Raw genomic sequence first — 13,675 nt, 5'->3', positions numbered from 1 at the left:
TATCACGAGAAATTCTGAATTACTTTTATACAGATTAATGGTTTAATAGTGATCAGATACTTTTAAAAGTGAAGGCAGAAAGGATGGAAAAGTGGTCAATACCTAACAAGACAATTTCCCAAACATTATTTGTTAACATTAAAAAAAATCAAAATGTCTTTCCAAAAATAAATACCCAACACTAAGATAAAGAATATGTACTGAAACAAATGCCCATATTTACTTGGCCCTATGAAGTTTATTTTCAGAGAAAGAAAATCCAGAATCATATAGTCACAGTAACCCACATGAAAACAAGTAACAATACCCCAAATGGCATTAATCCCACAAATGAGCTTTATTTTGAACAAACATGAAGTCACTTAATGCCATATAAAATCATTTAAAAAGTTACTTTTCTCTGCACAAGTTAAAAAAAAATTATTGCAGAAAAAAAACCCAGAAAGTTATAAAAGGAAAATGCTCGACTTTTTGCCTTCTAATACCAAATTTTGTTTGGGGAGGGGGGAAGCATGTATTACACACACAAAAAAACCCAGTAGCAATGTTTTAAACATAGGTTTTATTTTTTATTTTAAACTTACAGTGTCACTAAGACACTAAATGGATTATTTCAACAATAAATATCAATACTAGATTTAAATACTTAATAATAGCCTTGGTGTTTTATGAATAGCTTGCTACCCAAATGTAAATGAGGGAAGATCACAGATAGAAAGGCACCCTAAACTTTTCCCCAAAGCAAAATTGTAGTGACAGTTGAAACATTAAATAAAATGTCAATAAATATTTACATGAATTAATTAGACAGAAACTGAAATATTCAATTGCAAAGCACATGCAAAATAAATCACTTGCTATAAATTTTAATGTCACCAAAGCATGGACCAACACATTAATTACAGACTTCATACCAGATCCCTGTTATTGAAAAGCTGATAACCTACCATTATTAATAGAAACTTAAGAGGATTTTCTATATCTCTACAAATTTTTCATATTTTCAAATCTAATTAACCAAGTCATCCTGGATTGATAACAGAATCATTGGATTAAATATCACTGTCCTTTAAGATCTATGACACTATAAAAATGTAAGAAACAATGCTTTTTTTATGGAAGGACAGCCTGGAACATTTTATTGAAATAAAATATTTTAAATAAAAATGCATCCTAGATTTTAAAATAGTATTCTTCTCAAAAGTCTTTTAAAAGTATTAACGTGCTTAGAAATATGTGCCAAATAACACTATATTTTAAAAATCTTTGAGATGATACTCTTTTAAAACTACCATTGTCTCCAACATTTTACTTATTATTTGGTGGCAGCTATACTATTTACTAAAAGATAATTTAAATATTTAAGTTTAAGGACAAACAAAAATAACTTTAAAGATTAACTATTTAATGTTTCACACTAAATCATAACATCATGACTAAATCACCAAATTATAACTAAATATCAACATTTATCCTCATATTATCTAACTTCATAGTAAAACATTTGTCTATTGATATTCATAGCCTAAGAGCTCGATAGCATTTTCTCCCAAACAGCCAGCTATACTGCTTATTATTAGCAAGAGATTAAATGGAAGAGGAACAAGAGAAAATATATCCAATTCATTTCTTCTTACATTTACATGAAGTCCTGTAACACATTTCTTTCTTCTTTTCCTACCAGCAATTTTTCCTTGATAAATCATCCCAAACACCACCCCTGTTTTCTTTACACTGTGAGTTCTGAGGATAAGCTACAATTCAGAAACCCCAAATGATGCCAAAAGATAACAGAAAAATAAGTACACTAAGAAACTACCACAATGTAGATAAAAAGATGAGTATTATTTTAAAAATCTATTTAATATCTTTTTTTGGCTTCCTAAAAAAAACAGCAGCATGAATGTCAAATGAGGTATAGCTGTTCAAAAACAAATATTTTAATGCATAAAACACATGAATTCAATAATATTTCAACAAATATTTCATACAAACATAAAACTTTTGATATCTTATTCATTTTGAGATTCACTTCCATCCTATCTGTAACTAACCAAAAGGGAAGTCACATGACTTACACAATGAAAGAGAAAGAACAGTTTTCTTTCCTTTCCTTTCTACAGGAAGAAACAAAAGCTTGGTATTAGCTATCCAAGGCCAATGGGTGGGGCCTGCAAGCCAAAAAGCTGTAATGGATTGAGGTTAATCTTAATGGGGGCCCACTTTAACCTTCTGAAAGCATCAAAAATGTGAAAATTGCAACCAAAGCTTACAGAAAATAACAGGCACTTAATGTAACTTAGTTTCCACAACTAGAAAATTCTACAGGGACATAATTCAGTTTATAAACAATGTTGCTGCTTTTGTTGGGGTAAAATCACCTAACTGTGATTCCCTACACAGATACACACACCATCCCCCCACTGGCACACAGATACTTCGCAAGCTTCTTGAATAAATAGGAGTATCCAATGTCCAGGGTGATGGGTGGTCCTGAGGTCCTGAACTAGAGCTGTATACTTTTAAGGGATGCTGAGATAAGAACAAAGTGTTTTGTGTTTGTTTAAACCTGACTCTATATTTAAAGTCTTCACACCATTATTGATAAAGTTAACAAACTTGTACTACAGTTGATTCGAGCAAATTTTAAATGTCAGTATAAATGCTAGAAATTAGGCACATGAAAACAAAATAAATATTTTGGGATTTTTTTTTTATAGATCTGATTGAAATTAACTAATTCAATTTACTTAAAGATAATCACTACATTTCAAAGGCATAAAATCTCAACCTGAGGGAATATCATATCATCACACTCGTTCCTGACGGCGTGCTTTTACAATATCTTATGAAAGAACATATATTTAAATAACATTATACACACCAAATAAGCTGCAATGCAGTGAAAAACTTCTAAATTAGTGAAATCAACCCACGTAGAGTCACAATCAAGCATCAGCTATTATGCCCATTTTTATACTCCAGGCTTTATTATAAGTCTGATAGAAAGAGATTTTTTACAGAGCAGAAAGGCAGGATTTACAAGTGGCCCAAGGAAAAGATAAGCAATGAATAGTTCTGACCCCAGCTTCTCTGGCTTGATCAAGTGGGTCTGCAACCTGAGCCAAAGGGCGCAAATTCCTCACCATTCAAAATCCTTCAATGGCATGGGGGAGGAAACAGTGAAAGGGACAAACGTGCAAGTCCAACTGTCCTTACATTTAGTATTCAACTAAAAATTTTAATTAGAGAGTTAAATAAATGAACTCAATACTCTGATTAAATTTCTGACTCATAGTTTAACCAGTCCCAAAAAGAGAAGGTTTTTTTTTTCACTTGTTAAAGTTGAAAAAAATTTATTCATTTATCTTTGTAAATGTATGGCTTACATAGAACTGTGTTAGGTATGTGTTTCTAATATCATTTAATCTATTTAAGGACGTTGTTGAAGGTGGAATTAGTCTCCAAGTATAAGCGTTTCCATACTATAAGCAAATCGATGTATTATTAAAATCCTACTTTGGAAAAACAGTTGATAGAATTCATTCCAAGCTCCACAATATATCCCTGATATCATCACTAAGTATTTAAAGCAATAGATACAACCTGTGTTGTCAGACTTCTGTTACAGACTGAACTAAGGATAAAGAATTCAACTGAATGAAGAAAATGTTAAGATAACAGAATTTAAGCATATAGTATCTGGGAACATTCTAGCTACTATCATTAATGGCCTACGCAACTGTTTACAAAGCTTAAGGAAATAAACAGTCATGAAGAAATCGTGGCCAGAGTAAAATTAATTTGAATTTTACATACATAGCACAATAAAACTTAATAAAAATCTTAAGGTTATTAGCAAATTACACTTAAAAGACTTTGAAATAAATGACAACTTTAAGATTAACAAAGTAATAAATGAAAGTGGGCTTTTTTTAAAAAAAAAGTAGACTGTTATAACAAAAGGGTAAAGCAGCTGGTAAAAGTTAAGTGTATTATTAAAAGAACAATAAAATGATTCTAAGCATTGATAAAGATAGTTTTTACATATGAAATCTGAAAACTATGTATTTTAAGACTGATGAAAATCGCTGTATTAGCTCAAAATCTGAAAAGTAACATTTACTGTTTTATCAGAGTTTTCCCCCAAATTAAATGGACAGACATTGTGTAACTAGATTTATAAAAAGAAAGTGAATAGTCCATGGAAAAAAATGATCCACTGCTTTTGTACTTCATATAAAAAGAATGAGAATTGAAAGATCATATTAAAGATTCTGCGAAGAAGAAAATAAAAAGAATATATAGCAAACTGGAGAGCAGAACTCTTTTTTTTTTTTTAAGTTTATTTATTTATTTTGAGAGACAGAGACAGTGTGAGCATGGGAAGGGCAGAGAGAGAGGGAGAGTCAGAGTCCCAAGGAAGATCCACACTGTCAGTGCAGAGCCCCAGCGTGGGGCTCCAACTCTAGAAACTGTGAGGTCATGACCTGAACCAAAATCAAGAGTTGGAAGCTTAACTGACGGAGCCACCCAGGTGCCCCTGGAGAGCAGAACTCTCAAATCTATCATCCAAAAGTGCTTTACACCTACTATGTGATCAATAACAAAATAGTTGAATAGATATCGAGCCAGGAACTTTCTAGAGTAACCATTTTCTTACAAGTCCGTACTTTTATACAATAAACCATCTTGTCAATTTACGCCTCTAAGAATGTTTACTCAGTTGAGATATAAATTCATTAAATTTCTGAAAAGAAATATGACTATCAATAAACCTAATTATGCTCTTTAGGTAAACAATGAGTTTATGCTGCATAAAAAAGTACCATAAGGATAAATGAAATTAAGACTGAAGATCAGTGAAATGCATACTAATTAATCTCACTTTCACAAACACAGAAACTACTAGTAAAAAGGTAATTTGCATAATTAAGATAAATTCAGACTGTATTTGATAACTGAATTGTAGCTTAGGTCTAAGGTAACAAAAAGAGCCAGGTGAGTTAACCAGTTACTATGACCTATCAATAATCATATAGAATAACTGAACCTCTTGTCTTCCAGGGTGACTACAAATGGACACAAGGGAACTTTTTGGGGTGATGAAATGACTGTGGTGGTGGTTACATAATTTGTCAAAACTCATCTAACTGTATACTTAAATTTGGTGAATTTTATTCTATATATTATACTTCAATAAGCAGACAAGGCAAAAAAATAAAATAAATGACATGAGCTTATTATCTTTCAAAAATTCTGATAATTTTTATGATGAGGGTATAAATAAAAATGCAGTGCTCAAAATAAAGATTAAAACGAAAACCTGGTATTGTTACAATTCTTAAATTATTTTCATGTGTACTACCTCAATGAACCTTTACCCTAACCCACAAAAATAGGGAGAAAAAATATTATTGAACACATTTCACCCATGGGAACACTGAAGCTCAGAGGAAGTGACTAGTCAGAAGTAAGAAAACCACCAAGTGGCAGAGCCAGATCTAAACCTTCATTTCTGATGCTTTATCCCTTACTCTACCACACTACCTCTTCTTAGTAATGCTAACTATGTACAACAAACATCACTGAGCCTTTACTCTCTGCCAAGCTCAGTGTTAAATGCTCTACATGTGTAATAACATTTAATCCTCATAATAACCCTATACTAAAGTGGTCACCGTTTTGTCCCCTCCCTTTACAGGACCCTAAGACACTGACAAGGTTACTCACTTTCCCTACAAACAATAAACTGGGATTTCAACAGTGATCTTTTTGACTAGAAGCTCTGCCACTGTATAGTACCTCACAAGGACTAAATAATTAGTATTAGAGCAAAAAGTATTAAATTATTGCAGCAGGTCTACTTAAAACAGTATTTTTTCCCTCAGCTTACACTGAAGAATACACAACTGGATATATACAACTAAATACTCAGGTAAAATCTCATGATAAAACTATTAAAACAATCTATGTAACCAAGTCATTCCCACATCTCAATTTATATCCTGGTATTTTCAACAATATTACACAATATTTTATGCCATAAAATTATAATAAAATGCTTTGTAGTTCACTGCAACAGAGATTAAGCTATTAACATTATACAACACATTTTGCCCAATTTTAAAGACAGCACATAAAAGAAGGTACCAATTTAATTTTCTACTATGAATATATGCCACTGAAAATAACCTATCTGTGATTTTGTTGTGACAAGGACTTGTTTACATTTTAGTTTGTTAAACACACTTGCCAGGCAAATTATATGACAGTATCTCTATGCTTCACAACATCCTGAAAAGTCAGGTATTAATTACTCCAATTTGCCACTGATTGTGGAAAGAAAGATAAGACTAAATCTATGAGTCTTATGTTAGCATCTCCAAACAGTCAAATATTTAGATACTGGGCAGGAGGCTGTAATCTTCAGATAATTTTCCAATTTGTTGCTAGATGGAAAGTAAGATTAATCTTGATGTATCAAAATGCAATATAACAAATATTTTTGTTACTCTTTTAATAGAAGTACTCATTAAAAGACAATTTTTAAATGTATCTTACTGATCTGCAATGTATTTTCTTAAATATATTACTGTGAACTTTTCAGTATCAGAAGATGTTATAATCAAATTATTTTAGAGAAAAATGTAAACCATTTATGTTTCTATGGACTGTTTATGTTACAATGCCATAACCTATAATAACTATATACTGAACTATATACTGAATTTCTTGTTACTTAAAATTCAGTGAGAAATATCTCAAGATATAAAGAACTGGTAATAAGAAAGTATTTTATTTCACATGTAGTTCCAAATCAAGTCCAAAGAATATCATACCTTAAAGTAATACATTTCCAGTTTAATTAATCAGAAATATCCTCACTTTATTTGCTTAGGTTATACTTGGGTTAGAAATAAAAACACAGCACACCATATTTTTAACTCCAAACTTTTAGGTTAATCACAATACCAAAAGAACTACTCAGTTAAGATAAACAAAAAAACCATCTGCAATATCTATGTAATTTCTGAACAGAAAGAATTCTGGCAAATTTAAATAATAAGGGTTCCTTGCTGCCCCAAAACAACAAAATTTACAACAATAAACTCACTTTTTATCTACCATGTTGAATGCAGGCAAAAAAGAAGTTGTTCACTTTTTATGAAAACCAAGCATTCTAAGATCAGTCAAAGTTAGGTTAAAGTTGTCATGCCACAATACTTGTAAGCTGTTTCTCTCTTAGGTATTTGTTTAAAAAACAATCCTTTGATTTATTGCCTTCATTTTTTGTGAAGTCTTTTAAAAAAGAAAAATCAAAAATGAGGAAAATATCTAAGACTTACAACAATGATCTTTATTCATTTTTATTGAAGTATAGTTGATATTCATCAATACTATTTAACATGAAGACTGTCTTAAATGTGCCCAATTCATACTTCATACTAATTTAAACTGAATTAGAATAAAAGTATCTTTTTAGAAGTAAACAAAAAAGGGTCTTGAAAATGGACCAGCATTTGAAAATCAGAAGTATCCAATATCTGTAAAGACCATAAAAGTCATAAAATTTGGATTTAAATGACTTCAAATATGATTTTATGATTAAATAGCTTTATTTCATTTGGGATTCTTCCAAATTGGTCAACTGGGCAAATCATCTTGAAAACCTGGTAGCATTAGGAACCATTTTCAAATATGAAATTATACATAACTCGCTAACAAATGAGCTCTGTTATATGACATTTTTTTAATTTCCAAGATTTTACTTTGTCTAAATAATTTTTGAAACTGACATTTTCAAGAGTCCCAAGAATAATAATAATCATATCTATTCTACATGTGAAAAATGTTTTCATGCCAAACTACGATAAAAACAAAGATGACTAATAAGTTGGTGATGAAATACTACGAAAAATCCTTGAACATGAACACACTGGAGTAAATGTTTTCATAAATTGTATAATTAATTAATCACTGAGACATGAACTCTATTCTACATCAACTGAACTGCATATATTTCAAATGTTCATATATTTAAAAACTGTTAATCTCCAAATGTTTTTATACCCTATACTATTAATAAAAATGCTTTAAATTTATCTGTTACAGTAATTATTCTTATTTCTTCTGTTTCCATTACTTTGAGATGTTTTCTGAACAAAGTAATAAAAGGAACATAAAATATATAAAATCGCCGTAATATAGACAATTGTGTTTTCCATTAAGATCAAACTACAAACCAGAAATAGATAGCATAAGATGAAAATATCAACATATTTGAAAGGTAAATTAAGAATTCCAACCAAATTATTAATAAGTATTTAAGCCTATCAAGTAATGGTAGGTGAATTAGTCATTTTGAAATTACTCCCTTTGAGAAGAAATTCTTACATAAGTAGTGAAATAGATGAAATACATTTATGTTAAAAATTCTGTATACCATAATTGATGGCAAAGAATTCCAAATATACAACTAACAAACAAAGAAAATATTATGCAAGTGAGCTGAAGAGAGGGCAGTAAGGAGAACGGATTCTATCTTTGTACAGCTCCCCTGAACAAAATAAAGTTTATCTCATTGAGAGAGAGAATATTTATTTGGAAATAAGTATCAAAATTTATGTAAAGAAAACGTAAATTATAATAAACATCAACAGGTAGTTACTGGGTAACACTGCCCCTCTCCAAAAGGATCTCATTTTAATTACCATGTGACTTATCTAAAATACTATCAAATATTTAAGTCCTATCAAAGTTTATAACATTTCAAAAAGTTACAAGAGAACTTTCCAAGTAATTTAAACATGTTATCCCACAATCTAACTGTGGATGCAATTTTTTTAACTGTTAATAATAAACTAATAGAAGTTATTAATTATTAACACTTACACACTAACTGTACATTGATGACATCACCTTACTAGTAACCTAGACTTACAAATCTGTATTAACCATGTATGCATATTCTTACTTCAATTGAAAGACTAATCTCTGTGTTTTGCACTGGATTCTTAAGTAAGAAATTCCTACAAATATACCCTAGTTACAAATAAGTCATCATGAAAACTGTCAAATTTTAAATATTAAATATTTTAAGGAACAACTCGAAAGCAATAAGCTCTAAGGAAATTCACAAAATATTTACACATTCTTGTAAGTTTTTACAAATATTATTAAACACTATCAGGTTTCCATATTAATGTGTCAGAATACATATAATTATTACCAATCCATAATCATATGACCATTTAAATCACAATATTAGGAAGTCAAATAAGACTGACATTTTAAACCACCAATGGTCACACACCATCCTCAAACAGCAGAGTCCTCACTGCATTTATCAACAATTAAGGACAGGGAAGGTACATTAGCTAAGTCATATGTTTATTTTTGAGAAGTTGGTGACATTACAGAGACTAGAAGAAAGTTTGACTGTATTCTTGCAAACATACTTTAAGTAGAATTATGTAACTAAGAACGTACAGCTCTATTTTAAAAGTACACATGCATATCTTCATTTCATAGCAACTGAACAATATATACGCATATCTTCTCTTCATTTCATAGCAACTAAATTGTTTTTGATGTGCAGTTCTTCGCAGTCAGGATTTTTTTGCTAGTCCTATTTAATTGTATGTTTTTTATATATTTATTTATTATTGAAGTATCTGTAGTTAATATCTTTTCAAGAGAAAAAAATCCTGGGAGCCTTGGCATAAATTTTTAAATATTAAACTAAAATTATTTTTTTATTTCCCCAAATATATACTATTAAAAATGTTTCATAATACTTAAAAAAATCCAATGACACATGTACTTCTGAATACTCAAAAAGAAATTGCATGTATTTAAAATAATGATATTGTACAGTTAAACATTTAAAATTCCTAATTATCTACAATGCTTATTCTTTCATAACAAAATAGCACATAGACATTACAGGGAAAAAATTAATTTGAATGATACATTAATATGGTATGCTTTCAAAAATTCTCATACAGTAAAAATGGCAATAAAAGAATGATTTTAAAAGTATTTTAAAAACTGTTGTAAAATGGTCCTGAATTGCAACCTGATTGTGTTAAGTGATGCTGACAAGATACCTGCACAGATCATTTATGACCATCTAATTGTTACTTGAAATTGCCTGGCTACAATCTGTAGGATTCTGCCTTTTTCAGAACAATTATTCATATGATTTATATGCAATTTGTGTAAGTCCCAATAGAAGACAGAAATTCCTCCCAAAGCCTAAAATCAAGAAGAAAAAAATAAAGCAATAATTTTCCCTAGTAAAAAAGTGAAACATATTTCAAAAAACGAATACTGTAGCCATCAAAAAAACTCCCTAAAGTATCACTTTCTAATTTCAAATTTAAAGAATATCACTGCTCTTTTTTTACATCACAAAAATGCTAATACTTAAGTTTTATCAACTTTTTTACACACTTCTTCCCACGAATGTATCTAGATATATCCTTCTGAAAAATACATTTTATCTCCCCATTTTAATACGTTTTTGAGTAAATACATGACTTGTAACAGAGGATTAAAGCAATTGAATGTTAATAATCTATAGTTGTACTCTAGAAACTGTTTACAATCTATAAATAAAACTTTTCCCGCAATAGGGTATTTCATAATTCAGTGGGCATACATATGTTTACCAACATATAATCATTAAATACCTTAAATTTAGATGTCTTGTGGTTCTCAACATTAATATTGGTTAATAAAATGTCTAGCATTTGAAAGTATTAAAAGGAAAACATAGAAAACCAAATTATAACAAGGTGTGATCAAAGAAGAAAAGGGCTATTTTTTTTCATTCATCTATAAAACAAATTTATGAGATCGTAAAGAACAATTTAACAACCTAAAGAAGGTTCAAAGTGGGGAAAGCCAGAGCCTGAGAGAAAATGAATTTGTCAATGATTTCAAGTCATTCAGTCTAGGGAGGGAAAAAGCTGAAAATGTAGGTTCATTTTACAATATAAAGTAGGAGGCATAAAATCCAGTAGCCTGTCTATGGACTACTATTTACATATTTAAACCCTGTTTCAATTCACAGATTATGCTGATCCTTCCACATGTAAACAGCCAATAATGATGGCCAGGCCTTTAGGAAAGGAAAACATACACCACACAGCAAGGTCAGGAAGCTACCAACCACCACAGGACAACAGATCAAAACAGAATGGTTTCATATGTTTCTATTGTTTATATACTTAATTTTAAGATGATATTCCTTGGGGATAAAGGAGGTTGTAAACATTACCAGGAAGGGGCAATACAGTATCAAATAAAATATATAATTTTCATGCAAGTATACTATTTTCTCCATGTATCTGTCAGGCAACCTGTGGTACTGAATGCCATTCATTCAATTTTTAATACTAAAATGTCAAGCCAAAACAAACCTCTTTGGTCTTAAATCCCTTTACTCCTAAGGATTCATTACAGAGAATTAACTTCTTTCAATGCAATAATCAAACCTGCAAATTATAAATATATTTTTTTTACTATGATGAGATTAAGCAATAGAGAGGAGTAAAAATGGAAGAGGTATTAATTTATTTGTTTCTGGGTAAATTTTTGAAAATGATAAGCAATGACATTCTGTTTGGTATTTAAGCATCTTAAAAAAATTACAACACAATATAAGCAATGGTGGAAATTTACCCAAAGTGGCAGACTAGCACATTTTAGACACACAAGCTAGAGAGCCACAGCTGGCCACATGCTTTTTTGAGTTCAGTTTCTTAAAGAGACAGTCTCCTTGGACCTATGCCCTAAAAGGGAGCACATTTCTAAATGTCTGACTACCAACCAACCTATCCTTGGGCATTTCATCAAATCCATGGTAGACCAATAGTGTTCTATCTTATTTTACTGTGAAATCAAATTATTTTTATTTAAACCTACAAATGACTACCAGGGAGGCAGAAATATAATAGGGGAAGCTGGTGTGACTAACGGTGTCTAAAAGGTGTCCTACAATAGCAAAAGTATGTTTGTTTGCTTTTTTAAACTTAAGTGATCCCTGTTTCTTCATTCATTTCCCCATTCATTCACCAGGCACAGACGACGAAGTATATTGTAACCGATAACACCGGAAGCTACACTACAGCAATTTCGCTGTCGAAGGAAGAGGAGAACTGGCTAATAAAGTCAACCAGCAGCCAAGCGGTGAAATTTCAAAGATTTCATTTTCTGTTTAGGAAAAGATACCCAGTAAGGGGACCATACACATACCGGATTAACTCCTGACTGCAAGGAAGATTTTGTCTTTCAGCGTATGACCACTGACAAAACTACTGACCAAATCCTGCACATGGTAAAAGAAGAGGGGGAAAAAGTTTGGCTTACTTGGTGCACAAACACATCGACTGGAATATCCAAGGGGCTTCCCTCTCGGTTTATCATGGAGATGAATCCAAATCCCATTCGCACATTGAACCACTTACAGTGGCCAGTTCCGTGCAAAACCTGGGATTCCTCCTCTGCCTGCTCCGGCAGCTTCCCGGGCCCTTCACCACCACCTTTGCCTGCCCCGCCTGAGTAGAACAGGACAAAAAAAAAGTCAGTTAGTCTGTATTCCCAAACTGTTCGCTGAAAGAGAAAAAAACTGCTTGGGGGTGGGGGGTGGGGGAAGGAAACAGAAAGAAACTCCAATAAAGGTTGATTCTTTTCTTCTACAGAAAATATTTAAAATGAAAGGGTTAAAAGGGGAAGCGGGGGAGGAGGGAGCCACACTGCTCTATCGATCACATCAACTTCCACTTTTCTGTACATACGTGTACTTTTTCATTTAACTCCATTTTTTTCGGCCACATATTACGATTACAGCGTGCGATACTTTACTTGCATATTGCTGATTTAACACTCGTCCCATTTACAAAAAGAAAATTTCGGCGTAACTATTCTCTCCGGCGGGCACGAGGAGAAAAGAGAAATCGTGAAGATGGTTAGAGCTAGTTAATACACATGCAGCGGCAGTGAATCCAGGGTTATTTGCAATGTGCACTCCCCTCCCCCCAATAACTTTCAATTAAAGTTGGGGTGGAATGGGGGAGGGGGCAGGTGTATAAAAGTTTTCTCGGGCTCACTAACTGAAACTGCGCTTAATCACACTCAAACAATTCAAACAATAGCCCCCTGAAAGCTTTTCAAGTTGTGAATCAGTGTGGGCGGTACAAAACATTTTTGGAGATCTATAACAATAGGTTGCAGAAAGCCCCATTGCGCGATGGGGAGTGGGGGTAATGCCCAGTATTGGGGTAAAAGGGGAAGGGAGGACGGGCAAAGAAGGGTGGGAAAGGGGGAGGGGGGGGAGAGAAAGGAAGAGAGAAAATCACAGTAAAACAATAGAAAAGAAAATTAACCTTCGGCCATGTTGCCCCACGGGCCCTCTGCTCCAAACTCGTGAGATGAAAACTTTCCCTTTGGAACGGAGTGATCTTCTGAATCAATCTAACATCTTGATTTTGTGCGATCACAAATTTAGCTCGCATGGTCTAATGTGCTTTCCCTCTTTTGATTTTTTTCTCTTCTCTCGCCAGTTTCTGGCCCCCTGAGCCACGTGACTTTGTCAATTACATGCTTTCTTGCTACTAATTTCACCTCGGATCCTTAAGGGGCTGGCAAGAGGAAGAGATAACCAATC

The 13,675-nt window shown here is 32.1% G+C and overlaps 1 protein-coding gene across 1 annotated transcript in view; it reads right to left on the bottom strand.

Annotated features, from left to right (window-relative positions):
• LIN28B (lin-28 homolog B) overlaps nt 1-13,404 on the bottom strand; it is a 112,049-nt gene extending 98,645 nt beyond the window's left edge. The window contains exons 1-2 of the mRNA XM_047860208.1: nt 13,395-13,404; nt 12,379-12,566 (exon numbers count right to left, since the gene is read on the bottom strand). Of these exons, the coding sequence (XP_047716164.1) occupies nt 12,379-12,566; nt 13,395-13,404 (198 nt within the window). The remainder of the gene's footprint in view (nt 1-12,378; nt 12,567-13,394) is intronic.
• Between the last annotated feature and the right edge of the window lie 271 nt (nt 13,405-13,675).

The sequence above is a fragment of the Prionailurus viverrinus genome, chromosome B2 (genome assembly GCF_022837055.1).
Source record: "Prionailurus viverrinus isolate Anna chromosome B2, UM_Priviv_1.0, whole genome shotgun sequence".
Lineage (NCBI taxonomy): Eukaryota > Metazoa > Chordata > Mammalia > Carnivora > Felidae > Prionailurus > Prionailurus viverrinus.
The sequence above is the reverse complement of the archived record's forward strand: the minus strand, read 5'-3'. Positions and strand labels throughout refer to the sequence as shown.